Here is a 25,371-nt window from a genome sequence, read left to right on the forward strand (position 1 = left end):
TTGTACCCAAATTGAGTGTCCGGTTCACTACGAACTCGTATCTTTTATCAAAAACTTGTTTCGAGTCCTGGATCCGAAGATATCTGCTTCCGAAATCCGAAAAGAATATGTTTGGGTTCAAATAATTCTGCAACCAGACCTCAAAGGAAATTTTGGTTTTGATTCGTTAATAGAGCTCAAAGAGACCTTTTTTTTGATGTCTCAATCGACTGTTTTGGAGGAAGTTTTTCAAAATTCATTTTTTTCGACAAGGGGTACCCCTTGTATTTTTTTTCAAAAAATTGAAAAAAATAAATTCTTGATTTTTGTACCTTAATGGATTTGCCGGATCACTACGAACTCATATCTTTAATCAAAAACTTGTTTCGAGTACTGGATCCGAAGATATCTGCTTCTGAAATTAGCAAATTAAATAAAACACACAAAACTTTATAAATAAGAATGTACATTTATTATTTAATATTTGTTTTGGTTAATATTTCCGTCAATTGTGTCTTGTTTTTTTTTTAACTGTTTTTGTTTTAAAATTTAATTTTCATTTTTAGTTCTTATGTTAATTCTTAATAACTATACAAATTAATAAAATAATATTAAAATAAAAAACAAACAAAAAAAAATCTTTGGGATAGTCCCATTTGTCTCTTGGTCTTCCCTTATACATACTTTCACGTATACATTACATAATAAGTAATTATAATAAAATTTTTAATTAATATTTCGCGCAATTATTCATTTTTTTTTTTTAATTTTCGTTAACAATTAAAATTTTGTTTTGTTCGATTTTAACTACTTATTAGAAGGAAAAAAAAATTTTCATTGTTTCTTTAATCGATTTATTTATATAGAATAATTTTTAAATTATAAATACACAATTAGTTTATTTTTTGTATTTCTTTCAACATAATAGTTTTTTGTTTCTTCTCTTTTTTATTTAGCTTTTATGCCATTAAGTTCACTTTATATTTTTTGTTTGCTTTTATAATTTTTTTGATTTCTATTTTTTTTTTTTTTTTTATATTTATAAATCTGTACAAAAATGTCTTATAGATAATAATAATATTATTAAATTGTTTAATTTATTTTTTTTTGTCTTAAAATTATCTAGGAAGAAAATTAAGAGAAAAAAATAAAGGAAGTGGTGATTTCTTATAAACTACATAATTATAAAGTATAATATTATACAATACATTTATTTAATTTTTTTTTTCTTTTTTCTTAATTTATTAACCAAATTATTTATTTTAAATAAAAAAAAGTTTTTAATTATATATTGTATTTTATGATGTTAAAATTGTATTATGAATGAACAATATTATTAAATGGCACAATGATCACGATGGAGTGTTTCGATTGTAAAGTAAATGAAAAAAACATTATAATGGCAAATAAATATAAACAAATTAATACAATTTGCTATGGGACATATTTTTTTTTTTTAATTTTTTGATCATCGTGATCGAGAATTATACATAATTATATGTATTGTGTGTTTATTAAATATAAAGAATGACAAAAAAATATACAAATATAAAAAAAATTTATAGGAAAACTTGATTTTTTTTAAATTTTCTTTCACAAAATTGAATTTGTGGGATTTCTTTCAACTAACGATTTTTCGATAGTTATGAGAAATTCATAGTAGGTTTCAGGGTAAAAAAATACATCTAATTTTTAAACGTTAATAAGTTATTTTTTATGCATTGTAATAAAAATTATAAATTGTCTACATATAAGAGCTATTGTGAATTTCACCAGGAAAATTTTTTACCCGAAACATTTTCGTTCGCTTTGAATTGTAAAAGCTATTGTTGTTGTTGTTCGCTACCAAAATGAGAAGAGAAGCTAATTCCATTTTCCGGGTGGAATTTTGTTCAAGTGAAATATTATTTCCTTTTATCCTATTGTGAATCTTTTTGCTCGTAATATTTTTTTCTGAATGCTTTTTCAAAAATTATTTAGACCTATTGCGAATTTCACATGGAACATTTTGCCCTCAAAATAAGGGTATCTATTAATTCACATTTAAATTGAAAAAAAAAAAACACAAAAAAGGCGGATTTCTTGTACGTGAACAAATTATAGCTCAGAATTCACAATTAAAGAAGAGTGAAATTCATTATTTCCGGGTGAATTTTGTTCACGTGTTATGAATTTTTTCCGAATGAAATTTTCGTTTTCCGCTTAAATGGTGATTATTTTCACTTGCAAAATTTAAGTGAAAAGATTTTCAACAAGAGAAATTTGTTGACAATTTTTTCCTTGAATTAAAATAAGGGGAAAAGTTAAATACAAGTTGTTTGGATGAAACCTTGTCCACGTTTTACTTAAAAATAGTGAATTTCGGATAAAAGTTTTAGTTTGAAATGAAATACGAGTCAAATTAAATTTAGCTTAGCGAACAAAAAAAAAATTTCGCGTGAAAAGTTTTCAGGCTGAAAGCCACAATGAAAAATGTACGTTTCCGTACGCCTGCCAAATTTAAATAAAAAAAGATTTGTAAGCAGTATGTTACCAGATATTTTAAATGAAAAAAGTAAGGGAAAAATGAAATTTAATTTTTTTCTTTTTCACGTGAAACTCACAGTAGGAATGAATGAGTTAAGTGAAAACAAGCTACAGTAAGGAAAGGTTGCAAGGTTTTTTTTACTAGATTTCATTTGTATTTACTTAAGGGTAAATTTTTTGAAAAATTTCGCAGAAATTCGCAACAAGATATAATTGAAATGAAATGTTTTCGAGTGAAAAATATTTTCTGTGAAACGTTTTTCACGTGAATCTGACTGCGACAGGACAGATTTGTTTCAATCAGAAATTTAAATAGGACATGAAGGTTCTTGTGACGGTATTTTTCATAATGACAAAATGAGAGTTAAGATTTTGGATTTAATTTCAAGCAGTTTTGGGAAAGAAATATAATCATTAAAGGTTTCCCTAAACGGATTATCTTTTATGGCTAAGAATAGAATTTACAATATTCACATGCAACCAACAGTTTGGCAAACAAAAATTAAAATAAGAAAACTTTGTGTATGATTGTGTTAATGACAGGATTGTATTGCATTCTTCAAGAAAAAGAACGTTAAAACCCTGAGAGAATGTTGGAATTAAATTGAAAAAAAAAAAAAAAACAGAACTTTAAAATATTTTTAATTCAAAAATGATTTTAAATTCGTATCGAAGGAGTGGATAAAACAAAAAATACACAAATCAGGATTTTTCTATTTTAAGGAGGAATTCTATGTCTCACATTCTAAAGGACTTTTACCTCGTAAGTTTTTTAAAACCCTACAAATTCAATTTAAACAATAATCTTATCCTTTTTAGATTTAATTTTATGCTTTTTTTTATTTTTGTTTGTAGTTGTTGTTGTTTGTATTGTGTATAATTAATAAGACTTAATATTCTAAAGTTAGAAATGAAGTTAGTGAAGTTAGTTTTTTTTTTTATAATTCTAATTTAATTTATAAATATTTACAAGTATTTTTGTGATTTACAAACAAAAATAAAGAAAAAAAAATATTTTTAGTCACATTTGATTTGAAGATATAAGTAGAATTGTTTAAGCAGTATGTTTTTTTTTTTTTTTTTTGTAATAAGAAAAAGAATATTATATAGCTTTTTTTTACATCACATTTATATATATTTATTTTTTAAATTTATTTAAAAACCCCGTCTCATTTTATATTAACACAATAATGGTTGGTTGTCTCGATTTCAAAAAAACTATTTTCAAGTGTATTTTTAATGTTTTCAAGAACCGTAATATATCATGAAGACATTTCAGACATTTTTTAAAAATAAACTTTTTGATTTATTTTGACGAAATTTATACCAAATTTGTAAAGACCTATACAAATTTGTGTACATTTTAAGAGCTTTAAGATCTTATTGGAGTTTTTTTTTTTGAAACTTTCACTTAACAAAAAACAACAATGTATTACAAGATCCAACACAAAAAGCTCATTTTAGAAAAAGAAGGCTTCTTTCACTTATGTGAATTTTTTTTTCACAAAAGCTCTTAAAAGAAAACAATCAAATTGTTGAAAAGGTATCAGATATCATTATCAGAACTCATTTCATGGACAAATTTCTGAACACAATTATATAGGTGGTATTTTGTTAACACTATCTATAAAAGAATAATCTTGCAACAGAATAAAAAAATTATTGAAAAGCTCTGAAAAGGGGAAAAAGCTCCAAGATCAAGAGTCACTGTCAGAAATCACTATACAATGAATCTTACATCCTTAAAACCATACAATTAGTGTTAAGGATGTAAAATTGTTTTTATAACAGGTTCTGTTACAGGTACTTTTAGAGCTTTTCAACAATTTTTATACATTTCGAGCTTTTTTTGTTCTTTGATTAAAATTATAAAATTGGAACGAAGCTTCAAGTCCGTTTGATTGCAGTAAAACTAAAAGTGTTAAAAAATTTTAAAAGCTTAAATCTTGCAAGGATTGTAATGTGACAGTAGACTGCCAAAAAATCTTGTAATTTTATCAACTTAATAAAAAAATAAACATTTTTCTAGAATTTGAAACATTGGCAAAAAAAAAAAACAGCTTTAGATCTAAATTGTTTTGATTTTGGAAAATTGCCTATGGAACACACATATAAAAAGAGCTTTATTCGGCTTGATCGATGTAATCTGAAAAGCTTTGGTAAATAATCTCTCCACACCGAAAGTGTTTGGATATTTTGGCTGTTTTATAAATAGCTTTTAGAATAAAAATTCTTTAGATTCGTGAACTCAACATTCAAAAAAAGTAAAAAAAAAAGAGAGATTAAAGCTCTCAAGTTGAGACCATTTAACTTGATTAATTTATATTAAAAAATGTGTAAAATCAACTGCGACATGTATTGAAAACAATGCTGGATACAAATACGAGCTTTAAAGCTAAAAAGCTTCGTTTTTTTTTTTAAGAAAACGGCGCGAATTGTGTCCCGAAATAATTTTCAAAAAATTAGCAGAATCTTTTAACGAAAATGTTATACGTAAACAAAGCAAGGGTTTACATACAAGTAAGGAAGCTCTATAAAACCTATATATATCAGAATTGTGCATATTAAAGCAAAAGCTTTCTATCAAAGTTAAGTGTCATCAATATATGTTTTAAGCTTTTAAAAAAGCATTTTTTTCTTAACTAAAAACCAAACAAAAATTAATTGTTCCAAATAAGTTTTCTTACTGATTTTAAATTCCTATAAAATCATTTTCAAAAATGTCTTCATTGTATATAACGGTTCTTGATGAATAAAAGTTTAAATTAATGAATATAAAAAATTTATCAAAAATATGTGATAACTGACAAAACTATTGCTTGACTTGTAGGATTGATACTTTAACTTAGCAAAAATTTGAAAAACAAAATAATGATTACCAAAGGACATTAGGTGTACACTCTCTGGTCCTCTTTTATTTATTTATAACAACATGGTTGACGTGATATGCATGCATGTATGTATGTGTGTGTTTTTTTGTTGTGTTAATTGTAGTAGATCTATACGTTTCTGTCTCTCTCCCGCTAATATGGGGCAGTTCTTGAGTGCGTACATAAATTTTTATTATTTTGTTTAAATTCTATTTTCGGTGTAATTTTTAATTTTAATGTGTATGTAAGTTTTTCATCTACATGTCTAAGTTTTTTTTCTTTCGTTATAAAAAAATACCTGATTTACAACAGTTTTGTTAGTTTTTTTTTTTTATCAATTTTTCGTCTTTTTTTCAAAATAAATTGTGTCAGAAGTGGGATGGCATAAGGAAACATTTTTTTTTCTTCTTTTGTTCTAATAATAATTATAAATTTTTTTATAATAGTGCTCACAATTTTATAAGTGAAAAGGTGTTTCTTTTGTTGTTTTAAGGATGAATGGATGGATGTGGATGGGTTAGTGGTGGGGTAAAAGGGGGCTAATATTATTATTATTTTCTTTAATAAATTTTTTAATTTTTATTAATATCGATGTGTTAACATTCAAATTCACTGGCAGTTATTGCACTTAAATCTTTCATTAGACCTTCTAAATTGGCCATTTCTTGATTTAGCTCTTCGGTGGAAGTACTTGGTGCAAGTCTTTGTATTTCATCTGTTGAATGGGCTATTGATGAACAGCCTGTTAGGCGATTTGTGGGTGTGGCAACTGAGAATGATGGTTTTTTAAATGGTGAAGCGTTTTGGGGACGTATTGTAACTGATGGTGCTGTGAAGAGAAAACAAAATTAAATAAATTAGACAAACAATTTTATGTGGAAAATTTTTACTTTAATTTTGGATAATTAAAATTAAATAGCAAAATTGGATTGGGTTTTTTTTTATATTTTTCAAATATTTTTGCAAAGAAATAGTATCTTCGTTGCTTTTTTTTTAAAGGAGGAATAAAATAAATATACAGAGGTTTAAGGTCAAAGTTGTTTTTTTTTTTTTTTAAACCTATACATTTTAAAGCTTAGCTAAAGGAAAAGGACTTAAAAGTTAAATAGATTTGATAATATCTAAAGAAAAACGACCGAAAGGTTTATTGTTATAAATATCCGTAGTTTAGGATGATAGAAGTAAATAAAATGCACGACTGGGGTCGCACGTACTTGCTCTTGCAGTTCAAAGCACTTTTATGTTAGTCTACTTATAGATTTTAAAAGCTGGCTCTAAATTTTAAAAAAATTAATATTGGGGAAGAGCCGACATTTAGGGTAAAATTTTGTTAAATGAAAATTTTTTTTTTGTTATTTGACTTTTTTGAGAAAAATGCATTTTTATTGCCACTGCTTTAAATATTACGTATACAAAGTTTAATCAAAATCGTTAGAGCCGTTTTCGAGAAATTCGCAATATCGTATTTTTTTGTATGGGAAGTATACGTTCTAAACGAGATATAAAAAAACCAAAAAAAAAAACAACTTTCAGAATTCCATAAAAATCATCTGTACCAAATTTGAAGAAAATCCGTCCACCCGTTTAGGCTGTGGAAATGTGTACAGATAGACGCACAGACGCACAGACGGACGGACGGAATTGCGGGACCCACTTTTTCGGAATTCTCCATCATCTTAATGTTGGTTTTGATTAAAACCTCAATTTTTTTTTTCGACACGAAACCAATACTTGCCCTATAGAGCAAGTAAAAATCAGAAGTAGATTTAAACGAATTTCACTGTTTTTTTTTTTTAATTTGAAATACAGAGGAATGTTCAAAAATGTTAAAAACTAACACATTATCATTATTATGAATAAAAAAGTGGTTATATTGTTAAACACAGTATTGTCTTAGATTAAAAGCAGTCAACTCAAGGGGATACTTCTTGCTCCGGATAATTTTAAATATTATGAGCCTCTTTATGAGAATATTTTGTGGTACACTTGAAATGATTCGTGTAAAACGTCTAAACCTACCTACTACTTAAATTATTGGTTTCTGTTATAAATGAAACATTTGTACCAATTTTCATTGGTATAACATTTTTTTCCCAGTTTCTTGGTACTAATTCCTAATTTCATCATTTCTAAAAAAAAAAACACCCTCTCACTCAAGATAATTCTGTAGATTCTTAGTTCTTATAACAATCAAAACTTTTTCACCAACTTTAAAAAATTAACAAAATTTATGTCAGCTGTTAGGATACCTTTCTTATACATAACTCAACCCATAAAAAAACACCCTGTCACCTAAAATATTTTTAAGAACTTAATGAATAATTTGTTCCTGCTTTATATAAAACCTTCATTCCGAATTTCATCAGTTTAGCATATTTTTCACATTGGCTTCGGTTATATTTTACATTTTGAAGTAAAAAAAAACAAACACCCTTGTTTTTAATCGGCAATTACTTTTCTCAGAACAATCGTATTGACTTTATTTTTATGTCATTAGATTCCGCATCAAAAAATACCTTAAAAACATGTGTCATATGATGATATTCCACAAACTATTTTTTTCACCACTATTTTCCCTCCCTCTTCTCTGCGAAAAAACATCCTTCCACCCAATTTTTTGCTTCTTGGTTCTTATCTCAAAAGCAATCTTTTTGCCAGGTTTCATGAGTGTAACAATTTTTTTTTGTATTTGTTGATTTTATGTACTATTTTACCTGTACTAATTATAAAATTCAGAAACAATCGTAGATTAGCACCTGCATTTTAATTCTCTTAAACTCTTCAAATATGTGTATTAAGAAAAGTTCGTACACTTTAAGTACACATAAATCACGTCAAGAATACATGATATCATTTAGAGGCACTAATATCTCCTCAAAAAACTACTATATTTCTATCTATTTACAAATCAAGATGTTCCTTATTTTTTATTTTTATTTTTTTTTTTACACAGGGCTTATACAAGGACTTCATGGAAACTAGCATAACTAAAGACAAAAGTCAAGGGTCATCAGGGTTCTGAATCTTACATTTTGTTGTCATTTTTGAAAATTAAAATTTCTCTACACATTCTTCGTATGATTCATATGCCGCAGTCCAAGAAACTAAACTTTCCAAATTTTGCATTTTTTATGAATAAACAAATTAAAAAAATAAAAACAATTTTTTTTCACTTACTGTGCTTAGAGCATGTGGTAATAACCGGAGGCGGTACACCAGGTTGTGGTGGACCAGGAGTTCCAAAACTCTTTAGTGGATGTCCACGTTTTGATGTCTCCACAGTTGATATTGCTGTTTGGTATGGTGGATTGCTGCAAAACAAAATTAAAAACAAAAACAACTTTTTGTGAGTATTGACAAAAAACAACAACATCAATTTATTATTTATAAATTTAAATTAAAAATAGCACATATAAACATTCTAGGACAAATTAATGCGACGTCTTCTTCTTCTTCGACGTTTTTTATGCGTAAACCTATCCAAAGGTTTCCGTCTCGTTTGCAACCGTTTCAATTGCCTCTCTTGCAAAGCCAAATCCCTATAAGGTCTCTTCTCTTCATCACTCTTCGAATTCCATAACTTTGCACCTGTTCGAGCCAATCTCACAACATTCAAATTCTCATTGCATTGTTTCGTACGATGTCGAATTTCAGTTAAGAAATTAAAAAACGGATTTACAGATGCTTTGCCATTTTTGAAAATTTCCCTTTGCAATGTGCTAGGACTCATATGGACACGACGTCGTCGTTTTTCGGAACTTCCCAAATATCGAAATAATTCACAAAGCTTTTCATATAAAAAACTCATTTACAAGAATATTTTGGAATTTAATTTGCAGAAATTTTGAAAAATTTAATTAATAACATTTGAATAAATTTAAAATTCTCAATGAAAGATATAAAATTTCAAAAATAAAATTATAAACAAGAAAAATTTATTTGTGAAATGAAGTGAATTTATTTTAAAAAGATGACTGAGACGAGAAGGCTTACAGTGGAAGGCTAAGTAAAAAAATTTATATTCTTTGAATTCAATAGTTAAGCATCGAGCTTATTCCAGTTGGATTATCTAAAGCCCACTGCCAAAAAAGTCAAATCAATAAAGTTGGTAAGGCATGTGACAAATCGGAGCCTCGAATATTTCGAAAACATGCGATTTTAGAACGCAAACTTAATTTATTGAATTTTTAGAAGCTAACCTAATAGATACGTGTTAACTCACCTAAATCCATCATACATATATGGATGTTCTGGTGTCTGAGCCAAAGAATTATTCTGTGGCTGTGACAGGCTTTGTTGTGATAAAGTTGTATCCACACCCATATGTGGCCTATTTGGAATGTTATATTGCGTTCGTGGATATTGTGGTCGTTCCATTGTCGAATTTAAAGAAGTAGCTGGAATGGAAGAAATATTTCATAGTAAACGAATTTCTGTAGAAGACTTAAATTTCATTTTTTTTACTTACTCATATATCCTGGAACATAAGACCGTTTGTCTAGAGAATTTGTAACACAAGGTGGAACTGGAGCTTCGATATCGTATTCATGCAAACTTGGTCGAGGAAGTGTTAGAGCTCCACTACTTGATGCTCCATCGCTGCAAGCTAGAAACAAAAAAAATAATCATTAGTTTTTGAAATAGAATGAAAAAGGTATACAAAAATGATGGAATCCGAGTGTTTGAGAATTGATTTGTGTAAGGGGACAATTTGACCAAAACTATACAAGTTTCTGTCACGAATAGTCACAATTCAAGACAAACTTGAAAATGCAAACTGCTCAAAAAGATGTATGACGATAGTCTTTGTGGCTTGAAACGGAAACGGAATCAGGCTTACTACTTTTTAGTGGGCGCAAATGCTAGCATAGTAATCACTCAATGTTCAACCCTTCGTCCAAGGAGATCTGATGGCTACGAATAAACGAACGGAGACCAGATTGGTAATTTTGGGATTGAGGGTAGTGTCTTGGAAGTCTGTTTTTAAGAATCTGTGCGCCCAGAAGGGTCTGGCTACCCTTTCTATGCAATAAAACAATGAGTGTTATGAAAAGTGGGAACAAAAATGAAGATGCCGATTTGTTTTGAATTTCTGAACATAAAAATGGGAGGAACAACTAATACAGTTAATGAATTCCACATTCTCATAGTACGATTTATGAAAGAATCCGAAATTAGACTCAAGTATAAACTGAAGGAGATCTCTTGACGAACGGGTTTTACGGTTGAATTATTTCAGGGGAGTAATACAGCTAGTTATTTGATTTGAACAGTAAAAAAAAAAAAATGGACAGGCATGATAGTTTACCACGCTAAAACAATTAGGTGTATTATAGTTTTCAGAGAGCAGATCATTAATAAAAATGAGAAAGGCGGAGACAAAACGGAGCCCTGGGGCACACCTCTGTTTGTATTATGGGTTTTAGACTTGAATCCATCAACTACTACTTGAACAAGAGATTCAGCAATACCGAATGCTACCATTTCTGATGAAAGAGCTTGGTGCCAAACTTTATAAAATGAATCTTAAGAACTCCTGCAAGAGTACGAAAAAGATGGGTCCCATTAAACTATTTACCTGCTCAAGTGGTTCATTATAGGTACTTTTTGATAAAGTTAAACTGGTAGCAAACTGTCTGACAAGAAGGTAAGCTTTCTCGAAAGAACTATCTAAAGGATAGTAAACGTGTGTTGGAACCGAAGATTTATTAGAGTTTCGAATATTTTTTACAAATGACCAAACATTTTTCTACAAGTGGGACATTTTAGTGTTTTTTTCTGTAATCTTTGGTCATGCAAAAATTTGGTTTGTCAAATATTTGCGTTTTCTAGGGCTTTGTATGGTTTTCCTCAGTGGGGTAGCTTAATAAAAACGGAACCTTTTACCCTGATTACAACTCGAGTCAAAACATGAATTCTTTTTTTGTTTGATTGTTTTGATCATATTCGTGATAAAATTTCTCATTTTGGAAAAGATCAAATTTTTAATCATATCTGTATTGGAATCAGCGTCACCATCTAGAAAGCATAGTGACCAGTTAAAGTTTTTGATGAAATCATTGAGATCGATGCTTCAGACTCAGAGCGAAATTGCTGAGAGTATCATCGAGTTAAACGTTGAAAAAAGGAGGGAGACACTGACTTCTCAACTGAAAGAGCCATGCTCAACAGATTTATCAAAATCAAAATACATATAAATGATTTTTCCAAAGAAACCAATTAAGAACAGAAAAATGCGGGGTAAGCTGTAGACAGTCGGTGTTGAGGATCTGAAAGGAACACTTTCCCAAACCGTCAAACGTGAAAAATTATTCTTGAACTATTATGGCCAAAAACATCGATGCATCTGACTTACAAAAAATGAAATCAGACATGACCCATATAAATAATGGTGAGGATGATCTGGGTCCGAACCATATGAATATCAAGCTATAAATCAGTCACAAGATAGGTGCGGCGCGAAAGCAAAGAGCTGTTCCATTCGTTCGGAACTGATGCTTAGCTACAGAATGAGTTAAATGAATACACGTTTTTATTGGATCTTAGACGCAATCAAAAGTAGAGCACACACTTAAATTTTCTATTTATAAAACATTCCAACTTACCTGGAGTTGAATTATGATTATGCATTGGTTTGTCAATATTCTTCAATTCCATTTGATCATGATGTATCCATAGATCTGGTGGCTTTGGTACACCAACATTATTCTTCTGATAACTATAAACGTCGGAGAAAGGAACACTTTTTAAAGGGGAGCTATATATGAGTTACTAATCACAACCTACCTTTTCTTCGTATGCTCTGGTGAGCTTTGTGGCTTTTTGCGACACAAAATCACAATGACAGCCACAACAATAAATAAAATCACTGCCGTTCCAAAGATGATCATGTAAATAATCATCTCATTGGTGATTCCTTTGCTAATTGTATTAGGTTCTTGATTCAAAACCACTGCTCCAGTTGTGTGTGAGACTAAGGCAGAGAATGGTGCATTACCTTTGCCAGTGCGAGCTTGCACCTTGAAGTAATATGTAGTGTGTTGTTTCAAATTTGTTATAACCAACATATTGTCATCGAGATTGGAACCTTCGACGGACCAATCTCTATCACGTTTTGTGGTATCGGTGGTAAAGTACACACTATAGCCGGATATCTGGCCCATACTGTGTTTCGGTGGAAGCCATTGGATTATTACACTTTGAGGGTTATTTTCATCGGCACGAACTGTCACCTCTCGAGGTGGAGATATAGGAATGTTTTGAAGAGTAGTATTCAGAACAGACATTGACCAGGCTGATTCTCGTCGACCCTTGACAACTTTTACAGCAAATTCATACTGAGTATTGGGTCGTAACTCATTCAACATGCAATTCAAGTCGGTTGTGTTGTGCATCTTAAATCGACTGGATCCAGTGATGCCATAACGAACTGTATAATGCCGATTATCTGTAACATGTTGGTTCTTACTCAAAGTTGTGTCAATCCAATAGACAACAATTGACGTAGATGACATTGTTATGGCCCGTAAACCGACAGGCACTTCAAGAGGCAATGGCGCCTCAATAGGCTCTTCATCTCGAGTTTTGATATTATCATAAATCGGTGGCCCGTCTCCTTTGATATTTCGAGCTCTCAACGAAACAACATACTCGCTATTTGGTTCGAGTGACTTCAGCACATAGCTTCGTTCACTTTCGTTAAGTTCAAGAATATTATCATCGGGTATACCCTTGCCCCAACCAAGGACAAAATTACGAATTTTGATCTCATGTTGTATAGGTGGACCCCAATGCAATGCTATACTCTCAGCTCCAGTACGAACACCAATCCATACTGGTTTGCCAGGCACTTGAGTCTCATCGAGATCATTTTCTAGAGTTACAACACGATGCCATTCGGTAAATGGTCCAGTTCCATTAACTGTCATTGCAGCTATCTTGACTTGATATTCAGAATTTCGATCCAAATCAGTCAATTCAAAGTAACGAATATTAGCTGGGGTACTTTTAACTTCAGGAGCTTCTTTTAATTTACGATAACGAATCTTATAGCCAGTGATTTGACCATTTCGTTCTTCTTCAGCTGGTGGCTCCCAATGAACGGTGATTGACTGTAAGATAGAAGAGATGTGAGTCTAATTGAAAATAAGTGAAATGAAAATCAAACTTACCGTTGAACTTGTTACTTCTAAGGTCACATTATTTGGTGGTTCTGAAGGTGATGATGAATAAGTTTTGACTTTCATCTCATTCGATGGATCACCCATTCCGTTTTGATTAAAAGGCACAACGGTAATAGTATACTCAGTAAATGGACGCAGTTCATTTAGGATAACATTGTGCGATGTGCTGTCGGTGTACATTTCAGCACCACTATCATCCTAGAAAGACAAATTGCAGAGAAATAGAAAATTAGAATTTTGTATACTAAGTTTTTCTTAAATTCATTCATTGACATGCCAACTTTTATTGGAAAATTGGGTTTTGAAGAGACTGGCTTAACAATTTTGATGAAGTTTTCAGAATATTTCCTATTTTACAATGCCAGAATTCGTTTTGTGTATGGAAATAGATTTGGTAAAAAGAACTTTAGAAATAGTTTAACGACTGGTGCAAGAATGGGTTGAGATTTGAGATTGTTTGCCGGTGAAGACAAAAAGAATGGTATTATTCACTGAGTGTTAATAATGAAAGAACAACTAATATGGAGCTATTAGTCAATTTTTTCGTACAAAAGTGAGGGACAAATGTTGGAGAAAACCAAAAGGACAGGCTTGTGGTAAAACGTATAGCATCGATGTAGATCGAATACCATGTAACCCAGAAAAGTCGATTTTTCAGGTGAGGCGATTTTGTCCTTAAGCTAACAAGGTATTTTCCATTATAACCGGATTTTTTCTACAATAGAAGTCCGTCATTACCCAAAAATCGTGTTTTTTCTGGGTTACAAAGTATTTGATCTACAGCTATTAGTTGAAAAAAAAACTTGAGAAAAAAGGAACAAGAGGTTAGAAAAAAAAACTGCTCCAGAGGGTTGTGAAGGATTGAGAGATCAAATTTAGGAATTTGTAACGGTAAAAAAGCGATCGATGAGCAGCATTTGAATCAAAAGGGATTTTATGTAATGATTTATTGGAGGGCGTAATGACAAGAAACTCAACTTTTTCTTTGAATTAATTTAGAGTAATTACAAAAGAATGGAATAAATGATTATTGTAAAAATTGCAAACCTTTCCAATTTCAAAATGAGGTTTGCATAATCTTAATTAAGGCAGTCTATGATTTTAAGACAGAAACTGGAATTAGAGCCCAGAGAGGGTGAATAGGTTTGCAGATTAAAGGGATTGGAGAAGCCATGGAGGAAATATTTTTTTCTCGTTTTGCTCTTTAGGGAAAATTTACCAAGTTTGGTTGAAAACGGTTAATTATTATTGTGTTTTTGTTGATTTAACAAAGTGTATCGGAGAGACAATATTAATTCGGGGAAACAATTTTCTCGCTATGGCTTGGAAAAAATACAGTCCTGCAGATTATTTTGAAGGGATGTCAGTTGCTTATAGGCAGAATCTTGCCTTGGAAAATCAATGGTTAATAAATAGAATTGTCTGTATAAAGAGCGTAAAAGATTCCATCTGAAAAAGTCATGGCTAATATTTTTTTGGAAAAAAGAAAAGAAGAAAAAAGGAGACGAGAGTGGACAAAAAGACTATCTGCTTCTTTAAAACTAAGTTTCAGTCAAAAAAAGACATTTGGCGACGACTGCTTTACATAAACGTGGGTTCGGCACCTTGGATCTGCTGCCGCCTTATTTGGACCTTATGATTATATTATATTCCCCAAACTTAAAAAATAATTTCGACGAAAAAAAAAATTGCTGACAAGGAATAGGTGAAGTCAGCAGTTTCTGCCAATTTTGACAATTTTTTTCGTTAATGAATTTTGTGGGATCGGGTCAAAATTCTGGCTTCAAAATTCTGCTTTTCAAAATTCTGCTTTTTCAGCGAAAATTCTGTTTTTCAAAATTCTGCTTTTTTTCTATTCTGTTTTTCAAAATTCTGCTTTTTAAAATTCTGCTTTTCAAAATTCTGCCAGCATTATATTTGAACAAAAAAATTCTGCTAATTCTGTTTTTTTTTTTTTATAGCATATGCGCTGGCTAAAGAAAAATACACCTCATTAATGTAATTCAACATTGGTACTTTCCTAAATTTTTTTATTTAAGTGTCGCAAATATTTTTTGAAATGCATATACTGACTTTCTTTCAAATAAAATATGTATACTAATTGGAACCGATGTTGTATATTCCTTTTCTTATTCAAATTTTTGAATATTCATCTTTATTTGATAAATTAATAAATTTTTAGTTATTTTCGGAAATGTTTAATATTAAAAAACTTTTCTTAATATTTTCAAATTTATTCATTTATAAAACAAAAATTAATTCGCATATAAAAAATGACAAATTATGTAGGTAAGTAATCAAATAAGCAGATAATTTTTCAAAAAGATGATTTTACAGAATTCTGCAAAAAATTAAATAAGGGTTTGGAAAATGTTAAAAAGCGCGCGCTTTTTAACATTTTCCAAACCCTTTTTTAATTTTTTGCAGAATTTTGAAAAGCAGAATTATGAAAAGCAGAATTTTGAAAAATAGAATTTTGAAAAACAGAATTTTGAAAAGCAGAATTTTGAAAGCAGAATTTTGTAAATCAGAATTTTGAAAGCAGAATTTTGACAAAAGAATTTTGACCCCGGCAGAATTTTGACCCCAACCCGAATTTTGTATAAATAGAATTTTTTGAGCAGTGTAAAAAATGAATTAGGCTTAAGAGATTATGTTTCGTAAAGGAAAAATAAAGTGGAACACCGTTGTTTGTAGAAAGGTTCTAATATTGGAATTTTATATTTATTAGTCAGTTAAGTTGGCGTAAATTCTGTTATTTCAGGTGGCCAGAAAGAATCTAAAAAGTTAAATCAGCTATTGCATGGGATATTCTAGTGATATCGGATTAGCTTTATCTTAACTGAACAGATGCTCTTGATCATTAAAGATGCCAGTTCTGCACTTCTTTACGTATACCTTTTACAAAAAATTATTTTTGAAGTAGCCTGGGTTAAAAATGTATCCTATTTTCGTGACCTTTTAAATTAGATTTGCAGAATTAATTAACTCTAATTTAAATTATCATTGAAAAACTGCTTTTAAATGGCAACTATTTCGTTTTTGGATTAAATGTGCTACAAAAAGTATCGGCAGTGAAATATTTTTTCACTAAAACTAATCCTCTTTAAAATTGCTGTAATATTATTCATCAAAAGGATTGTAACCGCATTGAAAACCAACTTTTTATATCCATTTTATTACTATGTATTACTATTGTATCAACATTCAGGTCATTATTTATTTATTTTTTGTTGAGGGATTTAAAGGATCAACAATTTACATCAATTTGTTAAGCTATATAAAACGCAAACATTGAACACATGGGACAAAATACACAAAAAAAAAGAGCTTCTAAAATCTGTCTATCAAACCAATTTTAGGGAAAACAATCTATTTCCAATCGAAAAAAGCTAGAAAAACCAATTTTATAAAAAAACCAAAATGAAAAATCCAAAAACCAACCTCAGCATAATAGATGCGATACTTGGAAATAATCCCATTGGTGATGATTGGGGGTTCCCATTTCACATAAATCTCTTTGTGGTTCAACGCATATCCTTCAACACTTCGTGGTGGACCAGCAATATTCTCTTCCGGTTGTGTCCTCACTTCCAAAATCTAATTTAAAAAAATAAAAAAAAAAACACAAATCAAATCATTTGGAAAAAAAATAAGGTTTTTATACCATCAGGTATAGCTTTTAAAAAATCTCTTCTCTAGAATACACCAGAGGATTTAATTTAAAATAAAGGAAAAAAAGTGACCAAGTGGCTACCAATACACAAGATAATACCAAATACACAACACATATGGATATAAATATATAACTCACCTCAGATGACTCGCCAGGACCAAAATTGCTATTGCCGATAACCCGGAACTGATAGGTTTTTCCTGGCATCAGGGATTGAATGTTGACTTGTTGGTCGTCATGTGATTTTGTGATGATTTTTTGCTCCCTGGTTGGTGTGTGGGTGAATAAAAGAGAAAAAAAAAAAAAATAAATAAATATATAAAACATATTTCATGAATCCTTTTTGGATTAAAGGATACGTGCTGCTCCCCATCATCATCATCATCAACATCATGATGACGATGATGACGAAGGAAGCAAGCTCTGAGGTGCGGCAGAAGGAAATTATAATTTTCTCTCTGTCTGGACGTGATACAATTTCAAAAGTCTAACTGTCAATGGAGAGTATGGGCGTGAATACTGACTTTGGTGGTAGTTGTGTGGTGTGGCTGGAGAATGCCATTGCGCTGGAAGATGCAGCAGCAGTCTTTGAAATTAATTTTCCTTGGGGCTAGAAAAGGAATTTCAATTCGAAATCAATGATTTCCTGCTGCTTGCTTGTGCTCTGGCTGTTGCGCTGTCTGCCTTCACTTCCGAAACACTTTATAATAAAGAAAAGACCAAACAGAACGTCATTTTTCTCAAACCTCGAAACTTTTCTTTTGTATGGGGTTTCACTTCGATATAATATATGAGGAGTTTTTTGGAGTAAAACTTTCACTTAAAAAATTTTGACGATGGGGGAACATCCTACTTGTTGGACGGACGATGGGACTATTTTTGGCAATTTATCTCAATGAAAGTCTGAATAGTTAAAGCAGTTAATTTTGCTAAAAGAACTATATTTCGAGAGCGATTCCGCCGGCCGACAAAGGATGCCAGAAAATTCTTCGATATTGGAATAAATAGTTTCCCTTTCAATTGGACTTTTGCCCATTTATCAAATGGGAGACTTTGGTCGGTTGGAGGGTTGTTTGAAAGGAATCTTGCAGTCTTGCGAGGATATAAAAACTGAAGCTAGTGAACTTTTAATAGCTGACTTGGTTGTATTGGTTTGTTGTGTTGTGCCATTTGCTGATGATGGTATAAAACCATTTCAATGAACTTTCTTTTTGTTTGATACTATATAGAAAATGTTGGAAAGAAAAGACGTTTTTAAGTGATGGCTCTGCTGGCTTCGGTGGAAAGAGTAAACCATCAAATTTAAGAACAAAAGACAATTAAGGGCACAACATAGAGTAAAATGGAATTGAAACAAAAAGGCATTTTTCGAAGGGATGAAAATACCATAGCAAACCAATAGAAAGAAAAGTACTTCAATGCAGATAGATGTAAAGCTAGCAGCCAGATAAATGGTATCTAAATGCGGCAGAAACGATTTGCTATGCAGAATGTAAGCAATTGTCGGATTAGAGAAAAAGCTATAAAACTGAAAAAAAAAAAAAAATAAAGAAATGCCCTCTCATGAAAAGGAAGCAAGAATGTTGACTTTTTGATGTTGGGGGTTTATTCTTCTGTTTTCTTATTCATTTTGATATTAAGGAAAAGACGTGAATGAGGTGATGGTTTTTTTTTTATTCTGCTAGAGATGATGGTGATTTTCTTTTAAATTGTTTAGATTTTTTTAATAAAATATTTTGTAACAATTTAAATTGCCGGAACGAGTTTAAAAGAAAGGGTATATTTACATTGCAAAATATTCAATGAAAGGAGAGAGGGAGAAAGGGGTGTAGAGATTTTTTTAAAGAAAAACTGAAAGAAAACTTGTTCACTTCAAAACTTTGGACACATTTATCTTGTTTAAATAAATGAAATGTCTTTTTTTTCCTTTAGTTCCTTAAAAGTTTTGTTAAGCATTTTAGGTGAGTAAATTATATTAGATACACTACACATAGTTTTTAAAATTCAGTAAAGAATATATTTTGGGTTTTCAAGCAAAACAGATTGAAAGTAATAGTAGCACGTACAAATTCTTCAAAGCAATGTCTACTTGATATTTTGTCTAGAAACATGGCAGCCAGTTAAAATTGTTGGTAATCTGTCTTGAAAAGCACTTGTTCCAGATAAAAATGACGATTTCTAACAGTAAAAATGTTTATAAAGACTAGGATTTTCAAAAAGGATACAACCAATCAGTCAAATGGTTGAATATTGAAGCTACTGAATCAGTGATTAGTTGAGAGAAAGCGACTTTTAAGGCTTGAGGAAGTGTTCCTCAAATATTTTAAATAAGAAGTCACACCTCAAATTCATATACAAACAGCTAAACTTCAAGTTCTTTTCTTATTCAAGAGGAATATTACAGCATATTTGCAAAAAAAAGAAGAATTCTCAGGGGAATTGTTGACAAATTGACAAATAGACAAAAAGATGTTGTGTCGTATGTAATAAAAATGAGCTTAAGCTCTTGCGATCTATCAGAGATAGATCTCTAGAAAATGTACTGAATAATGAGTATGAGCCTTTGGGACAAAAAAATTATCCTCATAAATTTGGAAAAGAATGTCGATGTAAAATATCATGACGGTGGAGATGAGCAAGTTCAACCGAATTATTCAAAAAAAAATTTGAAATACATATCATAGTTCCATTTTCATTTTCAGAATCCATTTCTGGAAAGTAAATCAGTAGTTTCATCTAACAAATATTACTTTTTCCGAAGAACTTACTTCTAGAATCTTTTGAACACAGGGAAAAAAAAATCTTTTGAACGCAGGGAAGCAACACGGAAAAAAAAATTTCTTCGCAAATATGTAAAATCTTATGTTATTAGATAGAGTTTTGAAGGGGTAAAGTGTATAAAGCTATTTAAAAATGTCGATACATTATTATCAAAAATTTTGAAAAACACTGCTATAGATAATAGGGAAAACATGGAAGAACAAACAAAATTTACAGTAACAGTTTCAGAAGGTTGTTAATATTTTTTTGAATTTTAATTTTTAAGGTATTCAAAGCAATGTTTTAGAGAAAAAAATAATAGTTTATAGGCCCGTCTCCAATTCCCATTTTTACCCTTATTTTAATTTTTGTATGTCAGAGAGTGAAGGTGTCTATGGAACAAATATTCAACCTTTTACGTCTTTGGTCCGAATCCTTAAAGTGACTACCAAAGCAATCAGGTTAACAAAGTCGAGGCATGCAAGAACTACCTTATAAAATTATTTTTTTTTGTTAGTCACTTAAACAATTCAGACCAAAGACGTAAAAGGTTGAATATTTGTTCCCTAGACACCTTCACTCTCTGACCTACAAAAATTGATATGGATTTAAAAGTAAAAAAGGGGGTGAAGTTATGGAGAAGAGTCAACGAATTATTAATTTTATATCCTTTATTAATTTTTTAAACACTGTAGGTATTTAAAGTTTGGGACTTGGATGTTAAAACTTAAAAAAAAAATTGGCCCCTCTTTCGAACCATAACAATAAAATTTTAACATTTTAAATTGAACTTTTTGTACCTACTCACAATTTTTCTTTATCATCTTCAGAAATTGAAATAAACCGGTTAAAAATAAAATGCAAAAAAAAATGGTATGCCATTTTGTAGAAATCATTGATCAACACAAAAAAATCCAATGTAACGTTTTCGAAAATTTGATTTTTCAAAAAAAAAAAAAATTCAATTTTTTTTTTTAAACCCAAAAATTATTTTTTTATTGTTCACTTATGTACCTACATTAGAATTATATAAATGCTTTTTTACAAAAATTTTCGTTGAAATCGAATAAGTAGTTTCGGAGTAAATCGCATTAAAAAAAACTGTTATATGGCAGGTACCGTTAATAATAATGATTGTCAAAATAAAATTTTTTAATTAGAAGATAGACCTTGTCTTAAAACTTACATTTGAATCTTTTTAACAAAATCGTTGGAGCCGTTTTCTAGATATTTCAATTTTACTAAAATTGGTATATGACAAGTGCCGTTATTTTTGGTCCAAAAAAATTAATTCCAAAAATCCCTCTGCAGAGTTGCCAAATAACGCTACATACCAAGTTTGACATCAATCGGTCTATCCGTTTAGGCTGTAGCTTCGATTACAGACAGACAGACGGACTTCCGGGACCCACTTTTTTGGCATTCTCTACCATCTTAATGTCATGGAAAAATGTTATCTCAATTTTCTTTTGTACGAATGCATAACTTTATATATAGTACCTATATCGCAAGTAAAAATGAAGGGGTAAATAAGAAAAAATCACGGTGAGAAGGTATACCCCAATTTATATTTTAGACTTAGAGGAACAAAAAAAATGCAAAGAAAACCTTAATAGTTTTTATGATACCGCCGAATTTTCATCCAATTTGATGAACTTTGATTTTAAATTTGAAAATTCTGTGTTTAGTTGAAAAATGTTAAAGACCATTAAACTTTCTACATTATTGATTTAATGATATTTCTAACAAATTTACATTAAGAAATTTATCTAAGTAATTAATTTCTAATACTTTCCAATGATATTATGATTTTAAATATTTGCCAGTTATTTAAATTGTTATTAAAATTCCGATACCTTTTGTTTTCTAAGGCTTTATAATCTGGTACCAATTTGATCTTCTTAAATAATATAAGAAGTACCTACTTGAATATAATAAAACATCTCAGATGCATGTAATTCATCTTGAAAATGAATTCTTCCTTCTAAGCACATCACTACTAGCTCTCTGCATACAACAAAACAACAACAACTATAAGACTTTTGAAGTACCTTTTCTCTTTCTTCATCAAAAAATTAACCTCTTATAAGAAGTTCTTGAGCAACTAACTTCTTCTACTACTTCCATTTTCTCTCTATTTATCTCTAAGGATCAATAAATTCGAACAGCTTATATAGAAACAGTCCATTTATATAGAAGCAGAACAAGTGGATTAATCTTCTTGAAGATATTTGAAATCTTGTGGTGCCAAGAGACTTTTGCTTTATAGTAGTCCAAAAGGAGTACAAAAAAAAAAAAAAAAAAACAATATTCATTTAATATAAAGAAGAAAAAAGTTTTGCCTGGTAGAGTTTTGTCCATTTATCATGAATGCAATCATAATAACACAAAAACACTATCTCTCCTACCTTTCTCCATGGCTGGCTCGGATTCTCCTATCTATATAGAAAAAGGTTTTGTTCCATATAATGGCAAACGTAAACATGCAATCAAATGAAGTTGTTCTTCGTCGTCGTCCTAGGTCCTAGTCATAGTCATATCGTTTTAACAGTCATAGTCGTTTGTATACCAAAATGCACCAACCAACCAACAGCATAGAAAAGGAAACGAAAAGACTTAAAAAATGCACTCAGGATATAAAAGCTTTCTTTTGAATTACCACACAATCTGATGTTGTGTGTGCTCTCGAGTTTGCTCTTTGCATTGAAATCGCCGCTGGAAATCTCTGGGAAATTGTAGAAATGTGTTTTCAGAGTTCATTTTTTTTTTTGTGTATTTCCGTGCAGCCATTCTCTATACTTAACCCCTTTTCATGGCTACATGGCGCTACAACATATACTACAGATATATATAATCCTTTTAAAAGGATCCAGCTCACGTTTCCACCCCCCCAACTCACTCCCACTCTCTCCTTGGAGATGCATCCATTTTGTTTATTTATTCATTTCCATTACAACACTCAGGCTTTTGCAATGGATATCAGTATAATCTTATACAGGGACTATACAAGTGTTATAGAGTGACTATAGAAGTATACAACTTACCTTTCACTGTTGTTCATCTTGTAATAAACTGTATAGGAGATGACCTCATCGGGATTCTTGACCGGTTCCATCCAGCTGATTGCCACAAATCTGGGTTTAACTATTTGCGCGACCAAATCACGGGGTGGTCCTGGCAAATGGTTTCCGGCTGCAGTCAATTGGCCGTCATCATCTAAATCAAGTAGTGAAGAGGATGAGGATAAGGGATTTTTTCTTCGAATTTTCTGCGAAGAGGAGGCAGCTGCCTCCTCCTGGCGTCGTTCGTTATCCTGTTTGGTCTTCCATGTGTTGAGAATCTTATTGGGATCGTCGCCACGTTTAAAGGCATTTATAATATCTTCGTTGCCAGTGATCTCTTCGTCGTCGTCGTAATCTTTGTCGACGTCATCGTCGTCGTCTGGCGATTCGGAGTTATCATCGTAAGTGTCGTCGTAGTTGGTGTTGTCGTTTAGAGCGATTTCAACACCACTTGGTATAGTAATGCCTTTGCCTTTGGATAAAAGGCTATCGAGTGCGCTTTTCGATAGAATTCGTGTATTATCAACAGACTTTGTTCGTACTTGAATTTCATCAGAATTATTATTATTGCCATTGCTGTTGTTGTTATTGTTGCTGCTGTTATTTCTATTGCGACGTTGTTTTGGACTAAGGGTTTGTAAGGATTTCGTTGTCTGGGATTGGGGTTTCTTCGTTTTGTATTTTTGCTCTGGTTTTTGAGGAGATGGATATGATGAATGAGGATAGAGATAAAAAAGAAAAAAAAATAATAGAAATAATATAAATGAAAATAAAATTGAAATAATAAACTTAATTGAAATAAATAGTGCAAACAACAAAAGCATTTTTTATTATATCTGTACAGCAGAAGTTATTATTATAGAGTTTTTATAAATTGGATTGATTTTAAGCGAGATACATTTAGATTTATGTGAATTTAAACTTATTTTATGATTTATTTTAACACTTTAAGTGCTTCTTTTTTAATGTATTTTTGTTTAAATTATTTATTATGCATTACAGTTATAATTATGTACAGAACAAAATATTAAATACACACAGGACGATATCGACATAAAATTTACAAGATTACACTTTAAACCTTTTTTAACATAGTCATTCTATATTATTTGACAAGAGAATTGAACTGTTGATTCTGTCTGAAACTCCTACTGAATACTTCTGAATTCTTAATACCTAGTCTTTTTTGATTAAAAAATAATTTTTTTTTACATAAAGAAAAACATTTCAGGCGTCAAAACAATAAAATATTTTTTATTGCTTTGAATTTATTAAAGTTTTTTAAGACTTTTTGATATATGTACCTTCATTCTTTAAGGTTATAAAGTGAATGTATTCAATTTGATTCATACTTTTTTGTATGACTTGAAGTTATAGTTTTATCACGGTGCAGGGTCAAAAATTCATAGGAAAAAAGTCCAAAATGGCCAGTGGCGTACGTTGAGTCGCCGGGGCCCCGGGGCAAGACTAAATTTTGGGGCCCCTTTGATATTTGGGGACCCCTTAGATACAAAAAAAAAAATACGTATACGCCATACATTTTTTTTTGTATGACTTATTTATTTTTAGGTTTATTTTAATGTTTTAATATGTTCGTAATGCACTTTGCTATACTTACTTAAAATGTCTACCATAAAAGTAGTAAATACTTGTACTAGGGGCACCCAAAATTAAATATTTAGACCCCTAAAATAATTTTTTTAGCTTAGAATTGATAGTTCTTGGGGCCTCTGCTCTGAAGTAATATGTACACATTTGATTTTCCATCATCACACATAGTTTATTTCTTTTGGGGCCCCTGAAATATTATTTTTGAGGCCTCAAAATTAAGTGCTTAGACGCCCCTAAAATATAATATAATTTTTTAGAGCCAAGAATTAAAAGGTATTGGGGCCTCTGTTCTGAAGTAATATTCGGAATGCCACCAATAAAATAATATTTTTATTTTGGTCCCTGATTTAATTATGTTGGGGCCCCGGAATTGATATTCAATTTTCTATTTGATTGTTTTTAACCACTTTTGAGGATCCTTAAATAATATTTGTCATACCATCAGAAAATTTGATGAATATTTTACATTTTAATTCAAACTCGTAACTCAATTTATGCTAACAGTTTCCATCTCTGTATTGTCTCCAGTGGGGGACTGGGGTCGGTCGGGGGCCCCGGGGCGCCGCACACTGGGGAAATTTGTATGGGAGTGCGGAAAAAATTAAATAAAAACTGAACCACTGAATAGATTTGGATGAAATTTTCAGGGATGACAGTTTTCGTCGTAAGAAATTATTATTATTCATTTCCGCCCACTGTAACGC

At 30.7% G+C, this 25,371-nt stretch overlaps 2 protein-coding genes across 4 annotated transcripts in view; both read right to left on the reverse strand.

Annotated features, from left to right (window-relative positions):
• Positions 1-25,371, reverse strand: part of LOC129907187 (protein stand still) — a 123,201-nt gene that overhangs the window by 24,226 nt on the left and 73,604 nt on the right. The gene's annotated exons all lie outside the window — the stretch shown is intronic.
• The window catches only part of LOC129907170 (neogenin), a 409,252-nt gene continuing 389,218 nt past the window's right edge, over positions 5,338-25,371 (reverse strand). Inside the window, exons 5-14 of one of the 3 annotated variants that reach the window (XM_055983259.1) lie at positions 23,039-23,210; positions 17,373-17,499; positions 17,003-17,158; positions 13,547-13,756; positions 12,162-13,486; positions 11,981-12,117; positions 9,844-9,981; positions 9,598-9,772; positions 8,553-8,686; positions 5,338-6,204 (exon numbers count right to left, since the gene is read on the reverse strand). In XM_055983259.1, coding sequence (XP_055839234.1) covers positions 5,972-6,204; positions 8,553-8,686; positions 9,598-9,772; positions 9,844-9,981; positions 11,981-12,117; positions 12,162-13,486; positions 13,547-13,756; positions 17,003-17,158; positions 17,373-17,499; positions 23,039-23,210 — 2,807 coding nt within the window. In that variant the 3' untranslated portion in view covers positions 5,338-5,971. Of the gene's footprint in view, positions 6,205-8,552; positions 8,687-9,597; positions 9,773-9,843; positions 9,982-11,980; positions 12,118-12,161; positions 13,487-13,546; positions 13,757-17,002; positions 17,159-17,372; positions 17,500-23,038; positions 23,745-25,371 lie in introns of all 3 variants that reach the window. The other 2 variants (XM_055983258.1, XM_055983257.1) reach the window with 2 other exon arrangements.

The sequence above is a fragment of the Episyrphus balteatus genome, chromosome 1 (assembly GCF_945859705.1).
Source record: "Episyrphus balteatus chromosome 1, idEpiBalt1.1, whole genome shotgun sequence".
Taxonomy (NCBI): Eukaryota; Metazoa; Arthropoda; class Insecta; order Diptera; family Syrphidae; genus Episyrphus; species Episyrphus balteatus.